This window comes from Dioscorea cayenensis, chromosome 9 (genome assembly GCF_009730915.1).
Source record: "Dioscorea cayenensis subsp. rotundata cultivar TDr96_F1 chromosome 9, TDr96_F1_v2_PseudoChromosome.rev07_lg8_w22 25.fasta, whole genome shotgun sequence".
Classification (NCBI taxonomy): domain Eukaryota; kingdom Viridiplantae; phylum Streptophyta; class Magnoliopsida; order Dioscoreales; family Dioscoreaceae; genus Dioscorea; species Dioscorea cayenensis.
The window spans coordinates 1539447-1566382 of NC_052479.1; the positions used below are offsets into that span (position 1 = coordinate 1539447).

The 26936-nt window shown below is 33.6% G+C and overlaps 2 protein-coding genes and 1 pseudogene across 2 annotated transcripts; all 3 read right to left on the bottom strand.

Annotated features, from left to right (window-relative positions):
• Nucleotides 1-1279: 1279 nt before the first annotated feature.
• On the bottom strand, nucleotides 1280-16858 carry LOC120269078 (phenylacetaldehyde reductase-like). Its single transcript, XM_039276370.1, has 7 exons — nucleotides 16853-16858; nucleotides 16169-16313; nucleotides 8504-8676; nucleotides 8256-8441; nucleotides 8007-8169; nucleotides 1694-1880; nucleotides 1280-1594 (listed from the first exon to the last, which is right to left on the bottom strand). Exons 1-7 carry the CDS (start codon nucleotides 16856-16858, stop codon nucleotides 1453-1455), a joined length of 1002 nt encoding a protein of 333 aa, XP_039132304.1. The 3' UTR covers nucleotides 1280-1452.
• Nucleotides 11726-16159, bottom strand: LOC120268830 (annotated as a pseudogene).
• LOC120269512 (cinnamoyl-CoA reductase 1-like) lies at nucleotides 16786-22603 on the bottom strand. The gene is made up of 6 exons (XM_039276850.1): nucleotides 22406-22603; nucleotides 22128-22300; nucleotides 21850-22035; nucleotides 21598-21760; nucleotides 17232-17418; nucleotides 16786-17127 (listed from the first exon to the last, which is right to left on the bottom strand). The coding sequence occupies exons 1-6, from the start codon at nucleotides 22518-22520 to the stop codon at nucleotides 16986-16988; spliced, it is 966 nt and encodes a 321-aa protein (XP_039132784.1). The 5' UTR covers nucleotides 22521-22603; the 3' UTR covers nucleotides 16786-16985.
• Nucleotides 22604-26936: the final 4333 nt, after the last annotated feature.

Consider the following 26936-nt stretch of genomic DNA (forward strand, 5'->3'; position numbering starts at 1 on the left):
TTAGATGACATTCACTTTTTTTATTGAAAAATTCAAATTTGACTTTTTGGATAAAAAAAGTTTAAAATATTAATGAAATGTGTAAACTCACAATTATAAAATTTAAAAATAACTTCTTCATTGAAAATATTTGAATTTTTAATTAACAATTGACTTTTATAAAACAAGGAAAAGATTAGGAAGTAAATATGAAAGCATTTGGAACTCGGGGACTTAATTGGAAAATTCCCTTTCGTTTACGTGAGGTATATTGAGCCCGCGGGACAGGGAAGTTATTGGATGTGGCGGATCTGGACCGTTGAACTGCTCTAAGATCTGTGTTTTCATTAGACACATCTTGCAGTGAAATGATGGGGTTTATTTTGCATCGCGAAGGAACAGAATCGAGCAGGGCAATTTATTGAAAAAACAGGGCATTTATAGTGGGTCAACCGTCAACATCGTACTTGTGTCTTTGTCCACTGTTTTTTGATGTGTGAATCTTGAGGTGATATTAACGGTTGTGATTGAAAGCCAAGCTTTGAACAATAATTAGACTGTTTGTGCAATTAAGCCCCTTCTCAAAAATATAATTTAGAAGGGACAATGAAGACAAAGAAATGACAAGCATTTAAATGACAAATTAGTCGTCCCGGAAATTAACGATGAAAATAAATCTTACTTAATATTTTTTTAATGATCTAAATCAATTATCACCCTTTTATTCATTTCCCTCACACACACACACACACACATATATATATATATATATATATACAAAAGAAAGCGACAAAAGCTATATACATTAAAACGTGCGCACAGACTGAAAATTGATCATTTAACCGGTGTATTCTCATTCGGTAACACAAATTTGAATAACAAACCCACATTTATACACTGAAAATCTGTTTCCACAAGTTTGAATAACAAACCCACATTCATACACCCGAAATCTGTTACCACTATGACATCCAACATGATTTAAACTCGAGACTCTTTAAATATTTTACACTCGTTTTTTACAATGCAGCTAATACCACTCGCCACTTAATTTAAAATAAAAAGTTAAGTATGTTAATCCTGCCCACCTGGACTTGTTCACATTTATTTAAACAAAATCTAATTCAACCATATATAATTGCCAAGTTTCAATGGATTTATGTACATGGATGGGCATTATTCTGTCTTTTTTAATGTGAATATATATATTTTAAGAAAAACTAACCAACTAATAGTACCAATAATTAGTATTTAATATTAAATCAAGCCAATGCAATATATGAATCATATAATACATATGTATTGAAAAATCCATTAGTTTTGTTGGCATATTATTAATATAAACAAGCACAGTCTTAACATAATACAACATAACCACACCAGATAATCATGTTTTAACATAAAATATGACACTCATAACAGCACTATATAATCAGTTACTAATTCCGCAAAATCACTAGTAATGGAAAGCTTTTAAATATAACCTTTGCTCTTCAAACTCTCCACTGCATCTTTGATGATTTGTTCCATGGGGATGAAGGACATTCCCAAGGCAAATAGCTTCTTGGATGGATTCTGAGCTCTCAAAACCCCTGGCTGTGTATCCTTTGGAAAACTACACAAAATCAAAACACAGGATGACACCAACATGTCATTAATTCAGCAAGAAAACACCGAAATCTTATTAACAATAGGTTCAGGCAAAGGTTGATACCTGGGGATTTTGTATTCAGGGTACAGCTCTGCAGCTTTTGATGCAAAGTCACTCCAATGACAGATACTTTCTATGCAGAGATGCCTCCCGGACGCTGCCGGATTCTCGTAGAGTAAAATATGGGCCAGAGCCACATCTTCCACATGAACAGGTCCGATGAAAAAATTCATATACTGATCAGAGCAGCCTGTGAACACACACCGAACCGAGTAAAGATTGATGCTGATTTGTTAAAACAACATCTGAAGAAACTAGAAAACCACTGCAAGGATGAAGTTTTTAAAATGAAAAGACAGTCAACTAGAAATCTTTGAATTCATGTAATATATTGTTAAGCTTGCTTGGTTGAATGACATGAGCACTCCATGCAGCATGCAATTAGGTATTATCATCATAATATAATTGATGAACAATATAGAGAGGTTTGTAAGGATGCTAATATCAGTGATAAAATATGACAAGGAATTTCTACAGAGCAGTAATATCATATTTAACCATGCTTCTCCAATGAAGCACTGGCTTTTATACCAAAGCTCCCATTATTTGAAAATGTTGAAATGAATGATCAGATTCATTACTTAGAAAACAACCACTATATGAACAAAGTCCCAATGGATTTTGAATAGTAGTAGATGTGATGTATATGCAGTTAAATAGCTAGGTAAGATGGTAAAGCACTACACTTTCCCTTTATCTATTAAGATGTTGGCACACAAACATCTCCATGAAAATAGGATGCCAAATTAATACAAACCAATAGATGAGATTTAAGAACAGGAAATTTAAAGCACATAAGCTTTTTTTTCTTTTTTGATAAATTGGTAGCAATCACCCGACGCACCCCCTCAATTGAGAAAAGTAAAGAACATGCACAAGCATAGAGCATATATGTGCCCTCACATTATGTGGGTTTTGGAGTTTTGTTACGGGTTCAATTGAGCAAATGGCGCCAATCTGTGACAAAGGCGGGGAGAAGAATTTTTAAAAGATAAATCACGTGCTCGGGAGGTCATTTGGTTAGTCGAGTTGAGCAACTTTATTCCGGCACGGTGGCGAGGCAGCAGAAGATGGTTGGGCGGCAGGCGGGCGAGTGAGAAGGGAAAAATCAAAGTGAAGGGATTAGATTCGAGAGCAGTGGTCCCTATGGCGATGAGGGCGAGGCCAACTTACCACTAAGTGGTTACACCTCGTGGGACCGGGGTCTATATAAACTAAAGAAGAGTGGAGAAAAAGTAAGAAAGAAGAGAAAGTTCAGGCACGGTGTGGAGTCTCTCAGGGTGGTCCTCTCCGGCGATTCCGATCGGGAGGAAGTGATTCCGTTATCTTCCTTTTCACATCTTTTATCCGATCTATAGCTCGTGAGCTCGGTAATTTCCATTTCTTTTTCCATTTGAGGATTGTTACTTGTTTGTTGAAAACCCTTGATGTTACGGTGGTTTTGCATCTTTCCTGGTAAATGGATGTTATTAGATGCTAATTTGAGAACTATCTGAGGTAATTAGAGTTTTCTCGGATAGAAACTCTTTTGAATTTCATTGAGAGTTGATTGCTAATTCAATAGCGGAGAAATCTATCTCAAATTGAATTAGCAATCAACTCCCTCAATGAAATTCAAAGAGTTTCTATTCGGGAAAAACTCAATCACCCTCGGATAGTTCTCAAATTAGCATCTAATAACATCCATTTACCGGGAAAAGATGCAAACCACCAGAACATCAAGGGTTTTCAACAAACAAGTAATAATCCTCAAATGGAAAAGAAATGGAAATTACTGAGCTCACAGAGCTATAGATCGGATAAAAAGATGGGAAAAGGAAGATAATCGGGAATCACTTCCCTCCCGATCGAATCGCCGAGAGGACCACCGAGAGACTCCACACCGTGCCTAGAACTTTCTCTTTCTTACTTTTCTCCACTCTTCTTTAGTTTATATGACCCTCGCCCACGAGGGTGTAACCACTTAGTGGTGCTGTGCCTCGCCCTCATCGCCATAGGACCACTGCCTCGCGAACGAATCCCTTCACCTTTTGATTTTCCCTTCTCACTCGCCCCGCCTGCCGCCCAACCATCTTCTCTGCTGCCTCGCCACCGTAGCCGGAATAAAGTTGCTCAATCGACTCAACCAAATGACCTCCCGAGCACGTGATCTATCTTTTAAAAATTCTTCTCCCCGCCTTTGTCATGCATCGCGCCATTTGCTCAATCGAACCCGTAACAATACCCTCCCATTTTCAAAGATCTTGTCCTCAAGATCAAGGTCGTGGTAATTCTTGGCGACATGAGCGGCATCCTCCCATGTATGGTAATCATCCTCCCATTTTTACCAAAACCTGGCGAATCACCCGGCCATTGTGCAAGATATCTCTGTTCTGCAAAATGGCCTGAGGTTGTAGAAGAGGACCATGCTCATCAGTTAGGAATGACAATGGTATGCTGGAAGAGACCAAATTATCACTAGTATGGCATTTTTTAAGTAAAGACACATGGAAAACTCGGATGTATTTTTTTGCATTGTCTCGGCAATTGGAGTTTGTAAGCCATCGTGCCAATTCTCCAGAGAACCCGAAAAAGGTCCAAAGTATCTCATACCTAGTTTCGGTTTCTCCTCAAGGCCAAGGAATGTTGCTCGTATGGGTCTGCAATTTAACCAATACAAAATCACCCACCTCAAAAGAGATTTCAGTCCTCTTTTTGTCTGCCATTTTTTTCATTCTCACTTGAGCCTTCAATAGATTCTGTTTGAGCTGTTGTAATACCCGATCTCGTTGCTGCAGTAAGAGAGCTACCTCAGGAGGGTCTTGATCATTTGAGTAATAGGTAAGCAGTTGAGGAGGATCCCTTCCAAAAACAATCTTAAAAGGAGACATTGCAGCACTGTAATGGAATGAAGTGTTATACCAGAATTGGGCCCATGGCAGTAGATTAACCCAATTTCTGGGATTTTCTGAGACAAAGCACCGCAGGTACAACTCAAGACATTTGTTAAGGGCTTCAGATTGGCCATCTGTTTGCGGGTGGTAAGAAGAAGACATTGATAGAGTAGTTCCCATAGCTTTAAAAAGAGTTTGCCAGAATTTGCTTAGAAACCTTCTATCTCGATCAGTAACAATCGAATTGGGAACTCCATGTAGTTTAACTATATTCTGAATGAAAGCTTCAGCCACACTAACACTTGTAAAATCTGATTTCAGTGGAATAAAATGTCCGAATTTGGACAAACGATCAACAATTACCATGATCACAGAGAAACCTTTGGATACTGGTAGCCCCAATATGAAATCCATTGCTATATCCTCCCAAATTTGATGAGGTATAGGCAACGGTTGTAACAAGCCTCCCGGATGAGTATGACTCTCCTTTGCCCGTTGACAGACCAGGCAATTTCGAATAAAGTGAAGCACATCCTGTCGCATTCCTTTCCACATATACTGGTTAGCAAGTCTTGTAAAAGTCCGTAAGGACCCAGCATGTCCCCCGACTGGAGTAGCATGGAATTCATACAGAAGAAGATTTTTCAGAGAACCATTGTCAGGAATAAAAATTTTATGATCATACCACAGTATGTTGTGCTTCCACGAATAATGTGAATCCACAGTTTTGTGTTGTTGCAGTCGATGAATCATATCGAAGACAGAAAGGATCATTCAATTGGCATTGAATAATTTGATTCAAAAATGTCACTCCGAACCAAGAGAAAGCCATAAATTGTCTCGATAAAGGCATCGCTAGACCCAAATTTTTCTTTCCCGTGTTTATATTCAATGGAAAAGTTATAACCCAACAATTTAGGTAGCCACCGTTGTTGTTCGGGTGTCTGAATTGTTTGCTGGCATAAGTGCTTCAAGGATTCCTGATCAGTCCGGATAATAAATCGCTGCCCAATCAAATAATGTCTGAATTTCCCAACAGCCTCAGTGACTGCAAACAGTTCCCTGACATAGGCTGATTGTTTTTGCATGTTTGGTGTCAATTTCCTGGAAAAAAATGCTATCGGGTGATTATTCTGGCTGAGGACAGCTCCAATTCCCGTCCCAGATGCATCTGTTTCTAAAACAAAAGGTAACGAAAAATCTGGTAATTTCAATACCGGTGCTGATGATATAGAAGTTTTCAATTCCAAGAATGCGATCGAAATGAATCCGACCATTGAAAGTTATCTTTTTTTAGCGGATCTGTAAGAGGTCCCGCAATTGTCGCGATATCGTGTATGAACCTCGCGGTAGTAACATCCGAGTCCCAAAAAACCCTCGCAATTGTTTGATCATGCAGTGTATCGCCGCTTAAGAATTGATTCCACTTTTGATGTGTCCATCTTGACTCCCTCAGCAGAGACCAAATGACCCAAATAGTCAATTTGATACATACCAAAACAGCATTTGGAATACTTGGCATAGAGATGATTATCAAGTAAGGCTAGCAGTACAATCTCCAGATGCTTAATGTGGCTTTCCCAATCTACACTATACACCAAAATGTCATCGAAAAAGATCAAGACAAATTTCCTCATGGCAAAACTGAAAATACCATTCATTAATGCTTGAAAAGTGGCAGGCGCATTCGATAAACCAAATGGCATGACAAGCCATTGAAAATGGCCATGATGTGTCCGGAATGCCGTTTTGTGTCTGTCTTCAGAGTGTAACAACACCTGGTGATAGCCTGACCTCAAATCTAATTTGGAGAAAATTCTGGCCCCATGTAATTCATCAAGCAACTCATCGACTGCTGGTATGGGAAAAGCATCCTTAATGGTAATTGCATTCAATGCTCTATAGTCAATGCAGAAACGCCAAGACCCATCTTTCTTTTTAACTAGCAACACTGGGGAGGAAAAAGGGCTAGTACTCTGTTCAATTATTCCATCCTGCAACATTTGAGATACCATTGATTCAATTTCTGATTTCTGGCTATGTGGGTACCGGTATGGCCTAACCTTGACCGGTTGTGAATCTGTCTGTAAAGGAATACGATGATTGCAGCTTCTGGAAGGAGGAAGACCACTTGGGACAGAGAAAACCCGTCGATACTTTAATAATAATTCTCGTAAAGTATCGGGCATATCTGCAGAAAAAATCATTTCCTGAGTTTCATCAGTCATAGTAGACATACACTTTGCATTGACACCAGTTGAATTGTCAGGTTCAGTGGGATAAATCTCATAAGATTCAGCAATCGACTTGGATGAAGATAGTCTGTTCAATTGGTGGAGAGATATCTGCTGTGGAAGAACCCCTGTATCACCTTGCAAAGTAATAAATTGTCCCTTGTGAAAAAATTGAATGGAGAGCTTGCTATAATCCACAACATGAGCGCCAAGTGTGGCCAACCAAGCAGCGCCTAGGATGATTTCCGCTCCTGCTATAGGCAATAGAAAAACAGGAACTGTCAAAGTGTGGCCCTGTACCTGAATTGGTAGTTGGTGGATACAGCCTGTAACTTCTAATGTCTGACCATTGCCCACTAAGACCTTGAATGCAGATGTCAGTTGCACATCTAATTCAATTTGAGATAGATTTCTCTGTTATTGAATTTCCTTGATTAAGTTCTAGGAAAATTCGTTACAAGTTTACTCTCAAGTTTTTTGAAATGAACGCTCTATGGAAAGGACAGATAACACTAATTACTAATTGGTGTTTTATTTCCCTCTCAACTCAACTCAACCAATTTCCTTTCCAACTCAAACATTAAAAGTTCGGTTTTGTGCCTTATTCACATTTACCCAACAAAAAAAATTTAAAGTGCATCATAAGCTTAAAAATATTATCACATCATCATCATCACAATCAAATTCACAAGTCAAAAAAATTAAGAACGGAAGATATTTAAAGCGCAGCTTAAAGAAAATTATCACCTCAACACAATCACACTCAAATTCAGAAGAAAAAAACAAACTTTTATAAACAGAAGAGATTTAAAGCACAGCACAGCACATAGGCTTAAAAAATATTATCATCTCATCACCATGACACTTAAATTCACAAGGGAAAAAAAATTAAGAAAAGAAGTGACAGCACATAACCTTGAAAGAAAAAGAAAAAAAAATAGCATCCCATCACCATCATACTTAAATTCGGAAGGGAATTTTTTTTTTTTTAAGAACAAAGAGATTTATCATAAGCTTAAAACAAAAAAAATTATCATCTCATCACCATCACACTTCAATTCAGGGTAAAAAAAGGAACAAACTTTGAAGAACAGAAGAGATTTAAAGAGCATAAACATTAAAAGAATTACCATATCATCACAATGACATCCAAATTCACAAGAAGATGAAAAGAGAAAAAAAAAAATCAAACTTTTTAAAGATACATACCTTCAAGAAGTCGACGGAACATAGCCATGCTAGCATTGATTCCCGGCGGAATGATCGGCCCCATCACAGTGCCAGGGTTGATCACCACCACATCCAACCCATTCTCTCTGGCGAACTCCCACGCCGCCTTCTCCGCCATCGTCTTCGAAGCCGGGTACCATATCTACACGACCAAATCAATCAATTCTCAAAAACCCTAAATAAAAACCAAATCAACAGTGACAATGACAATGACGATGGATCACTCACCCCATTCTGTTTACAATACTCAAGATCAGTCCAACATTCCTCATCCATGACTACATCCGCCGGCCAGCCAGGGTTAGGCACCATGGATGAGATCGACGAGGTCACCACCACGCGCTTCACCCCACTCTCCTTCGCCGCACGGAGCACATTAATCGTCCCCTTCACCGCCGGCTCAATCAACTCCCTCTGCCCCCAAATCCCCACCAATCAAACACCAAAACCACTATAAATCGAAAGAGATTAAAAACCTCAGGATCGCGAACAAGATCAACGATGCAAGGGGAGGCGATGTGGAGGACGCCGGAGACGCCATGGACGGCGGCGAGGATGGAATCGAAGTCCAAGAGATCGATCTGGAAAAGCTTGAGACGATGGTGAGCAGCATCCATGGCTTGGAGGTGCTTCGTCTCGGCTTCATCGTCTGCAAAAAAGTGAAGTTACAAAAATGGGCAGAGTTGTTTAGAAGGAAAAATAAGAACTGGTGAAGAAGGAGGAGGGTATAATGGGGAATGTGCAGACCGAGATGCTGAACGGTGGCGTGAACGGTGTAGCCGCGGTGGAGAAGGAGGCGGATGACGTGTGACCCGATGAACCCGCTGCCGCCGGTCACACACACCGTTTCCTTCGGTTCCATCTCGAGTTCAGAGTTCAAGAGTTCAGTGTGGTGATGATGGAGGCTACGCCAAGTAGTATAAATCTCCTTTTTTGACTTGTTTATATTTTTGAGCAGTGTTTCAATAATGTGGAGTGAAGAACTCCGTGTAGGTCAGTGATTTAAAAACCGGACCGGATCGGCCGGTTGAACCGGTTGAACCAGGAACCGGCCGGTAAACCGGTCTGATTACTCACATAAAATAGTAATGAACCGGACCGGCTAATTTATTAATTTAAATTATTTAATTGATTTATTTATTTTATAATTTAAAACTTAAATAAAGTTAATAAACTTATTAAATTGGTCCAAATTTCAAAAAGGCAAAAAAATAAAAAATAAAAATAAAAAACAAAATGCCGTAAGATATTAATATATTATGATTTATTATCATTAATTTATTATAATTAACTTATAATTTTATGCTAATCAATAATTAAATCATTAAAGTTAAAGTATTAAAGTATTAAACTAAACATTTCAATGGTTTGGTTTTTATTTTTTAATCATTATTGTTGTTGTATACTTGTATACTTATATTTTATTTAATTATTTATTTTTTAATATTTGTTGTATAGTTATATCTTTTGTATGTTTGTATATTAAACATTAAAGTTGAGACTTTGTGACCTTATAAAAGGTAATTTAACTTTTGTCATATCTAATTTTTGTATTTTTTTTATTATTTTTTTTCTTTATTTTTTTGAAGTTATTTTTTTACTTATTTTTTTTATTTTTTTAAATTTTTTTAAGTATTTATTTATTTGAAAAAATTAATTCCGGTTGAAAGCCGGTTCAACCGGTTCAACCGGTTGGACCGGAATCGGTTGCCTAACCGGTTCGATAACCGGTCCGGTTATTAAAACATTGGTGTAGGTAACCCAACTGTATTTGGAAGGTCTCGAGTTTAAGTCATCCCAATATCAAGGCTTCACATTCCATACTATTTTTGTTCGTTCGTTTTTATCTGTCACAAATTTATGTTTTTTTTATTTGTAATTTTCTAACATCAATAAATATTTATTATTTTTTTCAAAATTATCTTTAATATTAATATTCAACTCACTTGTTAAAATTAAATAAGGAAGAGAAATGTGAAGATATAAATTAGGGGTAATTTTAGAAAGATAACTATTTTTTATAAAATTTTGTGAAATAACTAAGTTTCTTGGTATGTGAGATTCGGTTAACCACGACAGATAAAAAAGAACGGAGGGAGTATTAAAGTAGATGTATAATTTGCTCCCAGAGTATTCCAAAAAGCAAATTTAAATTTTTTTTATTATATTTTAGTTTTTACTTATATTAGTTATGATATTAATAATTGAAAATTATATTTATTTATTTGTGAATTAAATGTCCATAACACCTTTGAAATCTAAGGTATACAAAGTATAATCTGCTCCCACAGTGTTTTAAGGAGTAAAATAATTTTTTTATTACATTTAAATTTTTATTATTTTAGTTATAAAATTAATAATTAAAAAATTTTAATTGTATTTATTTATTTGTGCATTAAATGTTCATGAGATTTTTAAAATCTAAGATATACAACTGTTTTTATTATAAAGATGTTTAAATATATTATTTTTATATATGATATTACCTCAAAAACTCCTCATAAAATTTTAAAAACTCTCATGTGAAACCGAAAAGAATGCCTAATAAGCTATTATAATTATACATTTTCGTATCTATTTGTCTCTTAACTGACAAGGAGTGCAACCAACTATAATTATACACTTGTATATTTATTTATCACTTAATTGATAAGTAGGGCAAGTAACTATAATTATACACTTTCGTAATTATTTATTCTTTGGTTGTATTTAATTTTTTTTAAATTTTTTTTAATTATTTAGATAAAATTTTAAAATATTTATTTATCAATGTAAATAGTATCTTATTATTATTATTTTTTTATATTTTATTATAATGATTTTTAAAATTTATATTTCTTTTCATTTATATTTTTAAATTTTTTAATACAATAAACTTTAAATTATGTCTTTATTTTAAATTTATCTAAATATGTTTTTTTAAATATTTTTATATCCATGGACTACAATTATTAGATGATCCAATAAAAAATCATCCTCTGAATGATGGATCGGAATCTTTACTGCCACAATATTGTAAAAATATTCTGAAATTATTTATAAAAATATTATAATAATACAACTCATTGTTATGGTTATACTGTGTTTGTTGTTGCATTTAAAAAAATAATTCAATCCATTATAATGTAATTTGGACTTGGTGACGTGGCTGAAAAATGTGTCTTGTATGTTTGGTAATAATATATATAAATAAATTTTGTTAATCAATTAAGAAATAAGATATCATTAAAATTTCGATTAAGATCATCTCCACAATCTTCTATATAATATTAGTGTTCATGCATCTAGGTGGCTGGATGGTATTTTTTATTTTCAGTTTTAAAATAATTTCTGCTGATCCAATCTTTTGTTTAAGTAATTTAATCAACTTATAAATAAATAAAAGTTCTTACAAACAAAAGAGAATCTCAAGAGAAGCAACTTAGTAATAATCACAATACACAAGAAGGAAACAATATTTAAAGAGAGTTTTACAAGTAACTAGTATAGTTTTTAAAAAATAGCCAACGGCCATTTGGTCAATTGATATCCGGTCCATTGCGTAGGGTGTTCGTCTCGAGTGTCGAGCGTGGCTCCTCGAGTTCGATCCCAATCTCGCGTAAGGTGAAGGCATGGTTCGATGGTGAGTGTTGCTGCCCCACGTGTTCGTCCCTGGGTTCCGACGCTTATCACCTTTTTCAAAAAAAAAAAAAAGTTTTTAAAAAATACAATATGACACACGTAACGTAACACACTAGATGATCATGTTTTAACCTATAATATGACATATATAACTGCACCACCATATATACAAGTATTTACTAATTCAGCAAAATCACTAGTAGATGAAAGCTTTTAAATGTCACCTTTGCTCTTCAAACTCTCCACAGCATCTTTGATGATTTGTTCCATGGGGGTGAAGCACATTCCTAGACCAATTAGCTTCTTGGATGGATTTTGAGCTCTCAAAATCCCTGGTTGGGCATCCCTTGGAAAACTATACAATTCCAAACACAGGATGATACCAAGATGTCATCAATTCAGTTAGAAAATACAGAAATTTTATCAACAAAATAGGTTGAGCAATGTTAATACCTGGAGATTTTGAATTCATGGTACAGCTCTGCAACTTTTGATGCAAAGTCACTCCAAGGACAGATGCTTCCGATGCAGAGATGCCGCCCGGATGCTGCCGGATTCTCATATAGTAAAATATGGGCCAGAGCTACATCTTTTACATGAACAGGTCCGATGAAAAAATTCATAAAATGATCAGAGCAGCCTGTGAACAGATCGAACCAGGTAAAGATTGATGCCGACTTGTTAAAACATCTTTTCTGAATAAACTTGCATGTTATTGCATTTTGTATTGAGCATTTGAAAATTATTTTGTATGTTATTATGTATGTTTTTATGTTTTCTATGATATTAATCTTTAGGACATTCTAAAACTTTAAAGCATAAAAACTACTTTTTCAAAATTTTTTATCAATGTGCCTAATGTCTCTCAAACATGCTCCTGAGCCTTGCGCCTGCCCCAAGATCCCTTACGCCTAGATACATCTTATGCCTTTGGAAACTATGGTTAAGCTTTAGGGGGCCTCTCAAATCACTCATATATTCTTGTTGTAGATATCTTTAGTTCATAAGCCAAAAGAAAAGTCAAACTAAATGGAACACAAGTGATCCTAGAGAGCATGCAACTGACTGAATATCTAGTCTAACCGTATTGCCTATGCTTGATCGCCGGGGGAGGGTGAATCCACTAGAGAACCTAGGGAGGTGCACAAACCTCGAGTGGAACAAGTGGGAACAGGGCCACGCTCATGTGGCCGCTGTAACCACCCGTACACAACCACTATTCACAACTTTCAGAAATGTGCCCTCAACCGAGAATCGAACTCTCACCACTAGGTGAGAGCTCTATCGGTGACCTGTGTACCAATAGACCCGAAGGTCGTTGGCGGGGATTTCTGTTTGTTGACCCTACTTTATTTTACATCAAAAGCTTCTACTATGCCATGTTTTGAAACCCGGGTTGATCTGACTGGTTTAACCCAGATGAATCGGATCCGGCCAAGAAATCGGGTCGGGTCGGGTCGGGTCAGAGCACAGTATAGACCCGGTTGACCCAGCTGAGTACCCGGTGAATTTGCCGATCCGGCCCGGTCGAATCGGATCAACCTAATTATATTAATATATGTTTAAAATTTAAATTTTAAATAATAAATATGTAAATATAGATTGGTTATGTATAAAATTTGCTTCAAATCCAAAATTTAATGTATGATTCTTAAGTTTTATTATTTATTATATTGTATTGTGAAATTTAAAATCTTGAATTGTATTATTTTTTATTTATTATTATGTTATATTTTATTTGAATTTGTATTTAGGGTATTAAAGTAATATTTATAAATTATAAGAAAAACTATTTATTTGTTGAACTTTTCTATTGTTGTTTTTAAAAATTTTTAGTAACTTTTTATATATTATTTTTTATATTTATATGTAATTAAATTTATAAAAATATATATTATATTTATCACCGGCCTAGAGGTGGGCACGGGCCGTCCGGCAATCCGACTCGACCCGTGCCCAACTCGAAACCAGCTCGCCGGGTCACTGACCCGGTGGGCCGAGCCAACAACCCGTAACCGGCCCGTCATGAAGACGGGCAGGTTAAGGGTTGGGCTTGCCCTACCCGTGGCCCGGGGGGTCAACCCGGCCTAGAACCGGGTTACAACCCGCCGGGCCCAACCCAGTTTTTGAATTTTTTTTCCTTTTTTTTAATTTTCTAAATTTTTTAATTTATTTAATAGGGTGGGCCAACCCTGCTTGGCCCGCCGGGCCCAACCAGTCGGGTCAACATGGAAGCCGGGCCGGTTCCGGGCCCGGTTTCCTGTGACCCGGATCCGCCGGATTCAACGGGCCAACCCGGCCCTGCGGGTTCTACACCCAGCCGGACCTGGTTCGGGTCGGTGGGCCGGTGAACTGGAACCCGACAAGTCGGGCTCACCGGGCCGGTTAACCGGTTCGTGCCCACCTCTAACCGGGCCAACCCGGTTCAACTCCGGTTCAACTATTGATCCATGACCCTGAAACTTTTCCCATGTCATACCCCTGGGTCAGGTTTCAAAACTATTGCTACTAGTGTTTTCTTTATCCCTCTGCATCTAATGGATTTCTTCTTATACCCTTTTATATCTTTGGACTTCAATATTCTATCTTTGTACTCTTTTCTCTTGTTTTTTTAATATATGTTGTACATTATCCACTACGTTTTTTTTTTAAATTAATATGATATGTTGTTCAGCTTGCAAAGTTCTACCAAATGAGCATTCCATGCAGCTTGCAGTGGCTTCAGTTAACTATGTGGACCCATAATTGATGAACAATATCACCACTTTCCACTGGAGGTTGTAGCTATTTTTAAAAAAATTAATTCTAATTTTTTTTAAATTAAAGCTTAAAAAAAGCTTTCGTGTTTTCTTTCTAGATGCTAAGTCAGCACAACCCTGTCAGCCATACAAGGCACCATTATTGTGACAAATTTTTTAAAGAGTAATGCTATATCCCGCGAAGAGACTTCACGAAACAATTGACCGAATGACCTGGCCCTCACTTTCTCTCTCCTATTCAGCTTTATTTAAAAAAAAAACAAACAAATAAATGATAAACTTAGCCCAATAATCATAGACCAATACATTAACAATGAAATCTATAATACACACAATAACCCAATAATCATATCCCAATAATCATTGATTAAACCTAAATAAAATTTACAAAAATACACATAAACGTTACAATTTATTTTCAAGGACTTACGTCTGTGGGCGATGCCGGTGATGAGGTAGAGAATGCGATGACGGCGGTTGGAGAATGCTTCGACAAAAGATTGTTGCAATCGACGCCGGTGGGTGGAGAATGTCAGGGCTGCAGTCGACGTCGTTGGCTAGAGAATGTGAGGGCTGCAGTCGAGATGGAGTAGAGGAGAACAAGCAGAGTTCTCAGCGACGGGGAGAATATGGGAGAATAGCTCTAGCCGGAGAATGCCATGACGATCAGCTGCACTGTAGGCGACTCCGGTGGAGTAGAAGAGGCAAAGTTCTCGGTGACAGAGGAACAGAAGAGGGAAGCAAGATAGGAGAAGAGCCCTAACTTCAATGTTCTTTAATGTTTTAAAATTAGGGATAAGTTTATCATTTATCTGTTTGTTTTTTTTTTAAATAAAGCTGAATAGGAGAGAGAAAGTGAAGGCCAGATCATTCGGTCAATTGTTTCGTGAAACCTCTTCGCGGGAAAGTAAGGCCTAAACTTAAAATAAATAAATAAATAAATAATAAGCTCAAATAGTAAAAAACCAACCTTGAAGAAGTCGCCGGAGCATGGCCATGGTGGCACTGATTTTCCGGCGGGATGATAGACCCCATCACAGTGCCAGGGTTGATCACCACCATATCCAACCCATTCTCTCCGGCGAACTCCCACGCCGCCTTCTCCGCCATCGTCTTCGAAGCAGCATACCATCTCTACACCACCAAATCGATCAAAATCTCATAAACCCTAAAACAAAAACCAAATCAACAATCAACGATGGATCACTCACTCCATTTTGCTTATAATGCTCTAGATCGGTCCAACATTCCTCATCGATGACTACATCAGAAGGCCAATTAGGGTTTGGCATTACAGTGGAGATCGACGAGGTCACCACCACGCGCTTCACTCCACTCTCCTTCGCCGCACGGAGTACATTAACCGTCCCCTTCACCGCCGGCTCAATCAACTCCCTCTGCCCCCCAAATTCCCAACCATCAAAACCAAAAATCACTAAAAATCGAAGGAGATTTAGAGGGAGGAGGAGAAGGAAAAAGGGGGAGGAAAAAAACCTCGGGATCCTGAACAAGATCAATGATGCAAGGAGAGGCGAGGTGGAAGACGCCGGAGACGCCATGGATGGCGGCGAGGATGGAATCGAAGTCCAAGAGATTGATCTGGAAAAGCTTGAGATGATGTTGAGCGCCATCCATGGTTTGGAGGTGCTTCGTCTCAGCTTCATCATCTGCAATTGAAGTTACAGAAATACCCTTCGTGTTTAAGAAGGAAAAATAAGAACGGGTGGTGAAGCAAGAGGGTATAATGGGGAATGTGCTGACCAAGATGCTGAACGGTGGCGTGAAAGGCGTAGCAGCGGTGGAGAAGGAGGCGGACGATGTGTGACCCGATGAACCCGCTGCTGCCGGTCACACACACCGTTTCTCCCGGTTCCATGTCGATAAATTTTTGTTTTGAGGGTTCTTTCTTTTCTTTTTTTTCAGTGTTAAACACCCACAATTGGGTGTAACAAAAATAGACATATACCTTGTGTTGTTTTATTTAAGATGACTTAATTAATGATTTCCTTTTTTTTCATATTCATCAGTATATAAAATATCACATGAGGTGATTAAAAAATTATTATATATTTGCCGAGAAGATATTTTAAAAACTAAACTAAATTAATAAATCCCGTGTTCTGCAACTTTAAAAGAAAGAAAAACAATATTTTTCTATATCTCCCATGAAGGACTTGTTTATAGTAAATAAATATTACTGTGACAGTGTTTTTCAGTATATATAGAGTAGTATAATAATATATATTGTAAACTTAGAAATTTGATTCTCAGTCTGTTATTCGCTATTCTCATAATATTAAAATTTAAATTTAATGAATTAGCCATTATAACTATAAATAAATAAATAAATAAAAAAATCTTATAAACACAGGAGAAGCTCGGAAACATAGTAATCATCACAATAAATAATAAGGAAACATTAATCAAAGAGAGTTTCACTTTTACAAGCATAGTTTTAACAATACTATAAAGCACTGATAACACGCTAGATAGCCATGTTTTAACATGTAATAAGACACTTATAATAGCGCTATATACTCAATTACTTATTCAGCAAATTACTTGGAGATGAAAGCTTTTAAATGTAGCCTTTGCTCTTCAAACTCTCCACAGCATCTTTGATGATTTGTTCCATGGGGGTGAAGTGCATTCCCAAGGCAATCAGCTTCTTGGCTGGATCAGAAGCTCTCAACACCCCTGGTTGTGTATCCTTTGGAAAACTATACAAAATCCAAACACAGAATTATATCAAGATATATGTCATCAATTAAGCGAAAAAAAAATACGGAAATCTTTAAACAATAGGTTCATGCAAGGTTAATACCTGGAGATTTTGTATTCAGGGTACAGCTCTGCAACTTTTGCTGCAAAGTCACTCCAATGACAGATTCTTTCTATGCAGAGATGCCTTCCGGCACCTGCCGGATTCTCATGCAGTAAAATATGAGCCATGGCTACATCTTTTACATGTACAGCTCCAATGAAAAAGTTTGTAAAATGATCAGGGCAGCCTGTGATCGAACACGCCAAACAAGGTAAAGATTTAATCAAAAGAAACTAACTGTAAATCTAAAAAATGAGAAACTTATAGTACAGAACAATATTATCACAATTAACCTTACTTGTTCAATGAAGTAAATATTGCTATCACTTACACCAAAGTTTTCATCATTTGCAAATGTTGAAATGTATAATCAGAATCATTACTTAAATTAGAGATCAACAACTGCATGACTATGTTCCAAATGTACCTTGAATAGCAGTATATGTGAAGAATGTGGAGTTAATATATCTAGGTAAGTTGGTAAAGCCCTACAATTTCCTTACATCCATTTAGGGGTGTAAGCGAGCAGAGCTACTCGTGAGTTATTCGAGATCGGCTCGATAATATTCGAATTCGATTCGAAATTCTGCGAGCCGAGCTCGAGCTCGAGCTACTCGAATAGTTTTAAGAGTCGAGCTCGAGCCTCAAAATACCCAACTCGATAAGCTTGCGAGCCTAATCGAGCTTTCAATATAAATTAAATAAATAAATAAATAAATATATATATATATAATATTATAATTTTTATATCATAATTTTATATATAAGTACATTATATATATCTTATATATGAGCTTAAATGAGCTCGAGTCGAGCTTATATTTACGAGCTTTGATTCGAGCCTAGTAGAGCTAATAGGATGTCGAGCTTCACGAACCGAGATCGAGCAGCTCGAGTAATACACAAGTGGAGCTTGAGCAAAGCAAACTAAGGCTCGAACGAGCTCGAGCCGAGCTTCGAGCTTCGAGCTTTACTTACGAGCCGAGCTTGAGCATGTTAATACTCGGCTCGGCTCGGCTCGTTTACACCCCTACATCCATTAAGATGTTGGTATGCACACATCTTCGCGTGAATAGGATATACGTACCATATTAAATTAGTATAAACAGAAAATCATGCTCTTTCCAGTATGTCAAACAAAAACAAAACCAATTATATTGTTATTTTTTTTATGTGATTAGCTGGATACGTGCTAGACTATTATAGGAGAAGATCAGAGAATATCTTTTTTCTGAAATCAGACAAGATGACTTCCTCACCCAAAAAAAGAATTAAAAAACAACGTTGACTTGTAAATATAACTATCAATCAGTGTAACCCGTATAATATACCTAATTATATTAATATTTTAAAATTTACAACAATGCAACTCTCAATTACTTTTTTTTACTAATCTTTGTATTAATTGAAATTATAACATTAGAATCATGCATAATAACATAAATGGTTTTGACCCTTTTTTTTACTTTCGAAACCTTTCGAATTTTTAAAATTTACCTCCATGCTCCTGGTAGTACTACAATTATATCTTCAGCTCTATTTTTTGTATTTAGTAAAAAAATAAAAAATAAAAAATAAGGCACTTCAATTTGATTTTTTTTTTTCTCTTGAAGGACCCAACAGTTTTTTTATTTATCTATTTGTTTTACAGTCACATAATTGTGGATTTTATTTATGAAAACCCAAAAACTTATAAAAATAATTATAATAATAACTTAATTTCGGAATTCTACAAATAATATACTTCTTATTAATATATTAACTTTAACATTGTTACACACTTATATTCACTTGGACTTTTTTTTCACTTATAGACTTTTGAAATTTTATAAATATTTTTTTTTTAATGGAGATGACAAGTGACACCTTATTAAAGAATTATTAAAGGACAAAAAGGTATGATAATACCCAGTTACGTATTATTGACAATCTTGAAATTTATTAACCCGGTCAAACGTTACATGAGATAATAAAAATTCTGTCATATGCATGCCAAGAAGATTTTTAGGAACCAAACCAAGCTAATAAATCCCCCCCTGTAACCCTAGAGAGGAGAGATATAACACCTGCCATAGAGATGCACCAAGCCCATTTGAAACAGAATAGTTTGGTTTCAACCCCTACGTTTTTATCCACCCACTGCAACCACTGGGCTAACTAATGATTTTCAATTTTTAATTCACACATTTATAAATTTATTACAAATTTTTATTTTTATTTTTACATTTTCACCTAATAAATAGATCTAATAAAATAATTTTAAAGATTTAACTTAGTATTTTATTAAGTAAATAATTTTCTATCAAAATTGTTTAATAACGCATGGTTAACTAGAGTATTAAAGATTAACTCGGCAGATGTTTAAAGATAATTAAATTATAGGTATTTACAAATACATATCCTTATAAAAAGCTAACTATATATATCGATACCCTCACAAAGTTTTTAATTCATATTCCTTGAGAAAAATATATATACACATACACATTCTCTAGAAATTCACTCCGTTATTGTAATGATCCATTGAGTTGATTAACAAAAAAGAAATTTTTATGCCACTTTTTCCTCTTCTAATCTTATTAGATGCATGAATATAATAATTACATAGAAAAATATTTTTTTAAAATATATTTTTTTTTCTTAAAGAAATATATGCTTCAAACTGAAATTGTTAAAAAGTTTACATATCAGGGATATAAAAACATATAGTCCATTTTCAAATGATAACATACATAATTGGGCTAAAAATCTTAATTTTTAAAAAGTTATATGGACGAAGAAATTTTATGTAATATTTGTATAATTTTGGGTTTTTTTATAGAGTTATATATGTGCATAGAAAAAAATAAATATTTCTAATGGAATATCATGAATATCCCATTGGACCATATAAAAGAACACTCTATACAATTGCCACTATCACTATCAGTATCATTGCCAGTATCATTATTGTTTCATTGTCAGAAACATTATCAGTATTATTGTTACTAATTGAAAATTCTCATGTACTCCTCAATAAAATCAAATATCACATATGTCCTTAAAATTCACTACATTCATCATTAAAATAAAATGTGAACTCACGAATAACATAATATTAATTTTGTATAATAATAAAATTAGGTTTTTATTTAAATTTCAAAAATCACACAAGGCAATGTTTTGTTTTTATTAAATATAATGAATAAAATTAACTTAAATTTTTTAATATAGATACAAAAATATTTACTTAATCACCATAAAAAAAATTTACTACTTAGATGCAATGAAAGAATGAATAGATTTTTTTTAGAGATATATATATATACAAAAATATTAATTTAATGGCTATTAGAAATTTTTATTCAATATTAGACTATTAGAAAATATAAAAAAAGAATGATTAGTATTGACTATTAACTTTGAAAAATACTCCTTTTTTATCTTTTTTACTTGTCACGTTTATGTAATTCACACCGATTAAAAAAAATTAGCTGAAGTTGGTTGGTTACCAATATATTATAAAAAATTTCATTACTTTTCAAAATTACCCATATTTAAAACTTAACTAAATAGAGTATATGATTTAATCTTAGTTGATTGTGATTTATTGAAAATTGTACAAATACATTAAATTAAAAGGGTAAATTTGGAATAACATTATTTATTGTTGCACAAAACTTCTAATGTGAAAAATAAAAAAGAATAGAGAAGAGCTCCAAAACCTGACAAAGAAAACGGAGTCAAAAGTGTATCTATATATACTATTAAAGTAAATGTATGAAACAATTTTAAATTTTTGATAACATTTAAGTTTGTATTTATATTACTTATAATATTAATAATTAATTATACCTAATTATTTATGTAATAAATGTCCATAAGATCTTTGAAATCTAAGATATACAATAATTTCCATAGTAGTAGTTGTTTAATTATATTATTTTATATATGATACAAAACTCTTCATAAAATTTTAAAAACTCGGATGCAAAGATTGCAATAAACTTGCACTTTAAAGTGATAGAAGTGATTTAAAGCACATAAATTCCAAGAATAACATGATAGCATCCATTCTCGCCATTTAAAGGACATTAGTTTTAATAAATTAATCATCAATCTCCACTTTTTTTTCTTTTTTTTTAATAAAGTCGTCATTTATCTATTTTTATTAAAAAAAAAAATTAATCATCAATCATCTCAAAAAGAGTTGGACATCAAATAAATAAAATAAAATAATAGAAGATAATCAAAATAAGCTTCTAGAAAAGAATAGAAGATAATCAAAATAAGCTTCCAACTCAAATTCACAAAAAAAAGAAAAGAAAAGAAAAACATAAATAAATAAAAATAAATAAAAATCAAAGCATCAATTAGAAAAACATACCTTGAAGAAGCTGACGGACCATACCCATGCTAGCATTGATCGCCGGCGGGATGATCGGCCCCAACACCGTCCCCGGATTGACGACGGCCACATCCACCTCGTTCTCTCCGGCGAACTCCCACGCCGCCTTCTCCGCCAACGCCTTCGAAAGCGGGTACCAAATCTACACCACCACACCAATCCAATCAAAAATCCCAAACGCCCAATTAAACCCTAAATTTGAAAACCAATGCTACAATCGAGATCACGCACCCCATTTTGCTTACAATACTCGAGATCAAGCCAACAATCCTCATCGATGACCACATCCGCCGGCCATCCAGGGTTCGGAACCATGGATGAGACCGACGAGGTCACCACCACGCGCTTCACCCCACACTCCTTCGCCGCACGGAGCACATTAACCGTCCCCTTCACCGCCGGCTCAATCAGCTCTCTCTGCCCCCAAATCCCCAAAAATCAAAACCAAAATCCCTAAATCCAAAAGAGATTCAAAAAGAAGAAGAAGAAGAAGAAGAAGAAGAAGGAACCTCTGGATCCAGAATAGCGCCGATGGTGAGAGGGGAGGCGAGGTGGAGGATGCCGGAGACGCCATGGACGGCGGCGAGGATGGAATCGTAGTCCAAGAGATCCATCTGGAAAAGCTTGAGACGATCCTGAGCACCATCCATGCACTGGAGATGCTTCGTCTCGGCCTCATCGTCTGCAAAGTGATATTACAAAAATACCCAGAGAGACACAAGAGTTTTGCGTGGTAAAATGGTGGTTTTGGGATAAAACTAAGGGTATAAATGGGAAATTCACTGACCCAGTTGCTGTACGGTACCGTTGATGGTGTAACCGCGCTGGAGAAGGATCTGGACGACGTGTGACCCGATGTACCCGCTGGCGCCGGTCACGCACACCATTTTTCCCGGTTCCATCTCTTCTTTATCTTCCTTCTTGATATTGCTTCTGAGTTCTTATCTTTCTTGATATTGTTTCAGAGTATGGTTTCGTGGTGTCCCTCGGGAAGGTATTTATAGAAATTTATCTGAAACCATAGATGTATATTATAATAGTCCCGGGCTACTATCAAAACAGTCTTGATTTTTTTATAATTTTTTTCTATATTGATATGACCCTTTTTTTTTATAATTATTTGGAGTACTAGGATGATCTAACCATCTTTTATGCATATATGATTTTCTTTTAAAGACTCCTTTGTTGAACCACATAGAATAATGCTATGTTTGGATTGAGTGTCAATGAAAAGAAAATAAATTAAAACAAGAGATTTTCAATGTCATAGTTTAAATTTTTCAAAAAACATTAACATCTTTAATTTTTTAAATTAATTATATAACGCCCACTTTATAAGTTTATTCTTTTGTATTTTTCAATCTAATTTTATTTTAATCAAATATTCATAGGACACCCATCGTAAATCCTTATTTTTATGTATTTATTTTTTGTTTGCTTATTTGTTTATGTTTTGTTTTCTATTTGTCAATTCATCCATAGACAAATTTATCTCAATAGAATTTTTTGATTATCCAAATTTTATTCGAAGTAGAAATAAAATTAAAATTTTTTCATAGTGAGAAAATAACTAATAATTATCTTATTCAACATGATTATTATGCTATAAATTAAAATATTAGAATAGGTTTTCTAAAATATGATAAAGTGATAAAGAAAAATTAATAGTGGTATTTAAAAAGAGGCAAAATTAAAGTATAAAAAAAATTAAAATAATAATGATATTTATAATTTTTATTAAAAAATATATTTAAAGTGTGAATTTATTTAAGATATTTATAATATATGTGTTTAAATAGAAATAAGTAATTTTTTATTTAATAATAATGATATAATTGGTAAATTATATTATTATATGTCCTTTACTTTCATTTTCCTTCCTTAACCAAACAAGGTATATTAGAAAACCCTCATATGTTTTCACTTCATAAAATTTGTTTATCCAAACAAGAGTTGAGCCATTCTTTCTTTTTCTTTTACTTTCCATCCTCTTCTCTTCTCTCATTTTCCTTTTTACTTTTGAATCCAAACAACATATAAGAGTGGATAGGATCTAAAGAATTAATAGGATTAAAATATCTGTATTTAATATGTATTTGATAACCTAGATAGTATTTTGTTGTAATATTTTTCCGTTTAAAGTGGAACAAAGCAGGAAATGATATGAATTGTATACAGACAAATAAATTTGCTTTTAATAATATAGTTATATTTTTAAAAAAATTATTTATTTTGTTATTGGCATGCTTCTTGTTCTGAGCCTCAGATGCAACAATCAAAAGAGAGAAGGATATAGTGAAACTTAGATCAAGAAGAGAAATCAAGTACAAAGATAAAAGGGTGAGTAAGATAAGGTGGGTTGAGTCTATTATAATCTGTTGGTTTACTTAGAGAAAAAAAAAAATGGAGCAGGATAGCTTATCCTATCCTCTCTATTATATTCACCAAACGATTTTTATAATATATTTTAGATGGTTTATCAAAATTATATTATATATATACATAATAACATATACTTATCTTTTGAAGATATTTGATTAGTTTTTAAATTAAAAAAATTTTAAGGTGGAAAATCCGTGCCAAGTGGATAAGCACTGTCAACAGTGGTTTATCTTTTGTGGAAAACACAGCCGATCAATGACGTTTTCAGGTAGCATGGTAAGGGATTGAGAGCCCCACTTTGTTCCTTTGTGAATTGTGAATAACCTATTTCTTTGTTCCTTTGTGGGTTCTGAATGACTTTTCTTAAGAATAATCCAATCAAAAAGTTGACAGAAAGTGACTGTGACGATGTATGTTTCTCTTTTTTTCCATTAAAAAAATAATAATTATAGGTCTTTGAAAGTTTGAAATCTTCTTATACATTTAATGATTTAAATTTCTCTCAAACAGTCCTATTTTTTTTTTTACTTTTTTTTTATTTAGTGTAACTTATCTTGTCAGTTTATTCTATTTTACAACATATACTTCTAGCTTAATATATTTTTTTATTTAACATTGCATATTTATTTATAGCCATATAAATTTTCACTTAATATATTATTTTTTTACTTAATATTTATTTTTGATGCTCAATATATGATATTTTTGTCAATATAATGTGTTTTCACTTAAAACAGTCGAGGGTTATTTCAGTCAATTACCTGTATAACAGAATGACTGAAAAGTAAACTATTAAAAAAAGATTTTTTAGAAATATCCAAATTTAATTTGATGATCTATGTATAAGTGAGGCTTGGAGAGATTTTTAAAATATTTTAGAAAAAAAAATAATAATAATAGCGCCTTTTTTTTTCTTCACGGATCTAGAGAACACGGGACACTTATCTTATTAAATTATTTTCATCTCTGCAAAAGTTTATTACTCTGAATTTTATAATTTTATCATAAATAGTTAATTTGATTTATTGAATATGTTTATCTATATGTTATTGTGCAAACTAAAATTATTTTACTTTTGTAAATTCATATAATTTAATGTCTTATATTTAAATTATATGTTCATTATGATTGAAAAGCATACAAGGCTATTGGTTATTAAAATATCATGATGCTATAGTTATATTTTTTAAAATCTATGATTAAAAGGATTAATTCTATGTATACTCATAAAATATATAATTATATGATATGAAAACCATATGTACCCATTAATAGCTTGTATAGATATATACCAATAGCATATTTGTTAATAATGTATTAAAATAAATTATTTGATTTTCACACCAATTATAAAATATCAGCTAATAGGGTCTATATCCCTCCATAAAATCAAATGTCACACCTATTTTTAAAATTCCTTTTTTTTAATAAATAACCTACACCACAAACACAATTAACATGTATTCTAACTATAATTATGCCATTGAAATACATGGGAGAAATAATCGCAATACATGATGTTGATAGTCATATTCCTATAAACTTACAGATAATTTTGCGTTAGATAAAATTAAAATGACAGAAAACATAAATATATTTGCGTATATAGATTAAAAAAATACCATGATAAATTTTTTTATTACAAATTATTATTTTTTTCTTACTTCATTTTTTATCTTTTTACTTGAAATCTAAGTGTATGTACTGTCCTTCATGAGCCAATATTTTGAAATATTTAAACAAATTGAATAGGTCAAGTATAATATTCTAATGTTAGGAAGGTCTTAATTAAGACTACTTTCTTGTTAATTCAAACCCTTCACTTCTAAAGTGTTGCTTCATGTCAACTTTAGTCAATAACTTCTATAATATCATATGAATATTAATTTCAAATCGAAAATAAAATTTTATTTAAATTCGAAACTAACCCTACTAGTGATAAGTTTTTCTTAGACATGATAATATAACAAGCATAATTTTTTAGGGGTATATATATGTACAAATATTAATTTAATGATCTATTAATTAGTGCAAAGGATGTACACATAATTTGCCAAATTTTCAAGGATGTACAATAAATTTTTTTAAAAAAAATTATAATTTTCAAACAGTTTCTTTACTTTGCGAAATTTACATTTCTACTCCCTCTACTTTAAATTATAATTTTTTAATTCTTACTGTATCAGTCCTATTTTCTTGAGATTTTAAAATTTAAATTTTAAAATGTAAAAGGATTTACACAACTCAATTAAAATAATAGAGAAATTAAAAAGGTAAATTTAGAAAAATTGAAAGCATATTTTAGAAATTATACCAAAAAATTTTGTTAAAACAATTTTAACAAATATGTTTTGCATAAAAGAAAATAAAAAAATTTAAAATAAAATAAAGAGTTTTAACAAAAAGAAAAGAGAAAGTAAAAAAAAAAAATCCTTTTTTATAAAAAAAAGTTGTCGTTTTTCATCTTGCAAAATAAAAACAAAGAATTTTTTTGGATTGTATGATGTGTGATTTTCAAATTTGTAAAAAAAAAAATCATCAAAAATGTTAATTTTTTATTTTTGGCATGTGCAAAATTATTCATTCATGTAAAAAGTCAGCATTTACATTAAAAATACATGATTTTGTTTGATTTTTGAATTTAAATTTTTTTTGTTAAGTAAAGTTTTGTGAGAGATAAATAAATTTATATTTTTTTTTTAAGAATTTTTAAATGAAACTATAATGTTACTATCCAAGCTGAGAGTATGGCAGGTGTTGTCGACCAGGCATTGGAGGGACAGACTAAAGCAAGCCATGCAGGTGAATCAGGAGGCGCCACGTGTTACTATTATTACTTCTATAGGCAATGCTAGGGTAATTTTCTTCTGTGCGTACCTAAGTATGTACTTATTTCACTTTGAGCACCTTATTTCGATTTGTATCAATTTAGTAGC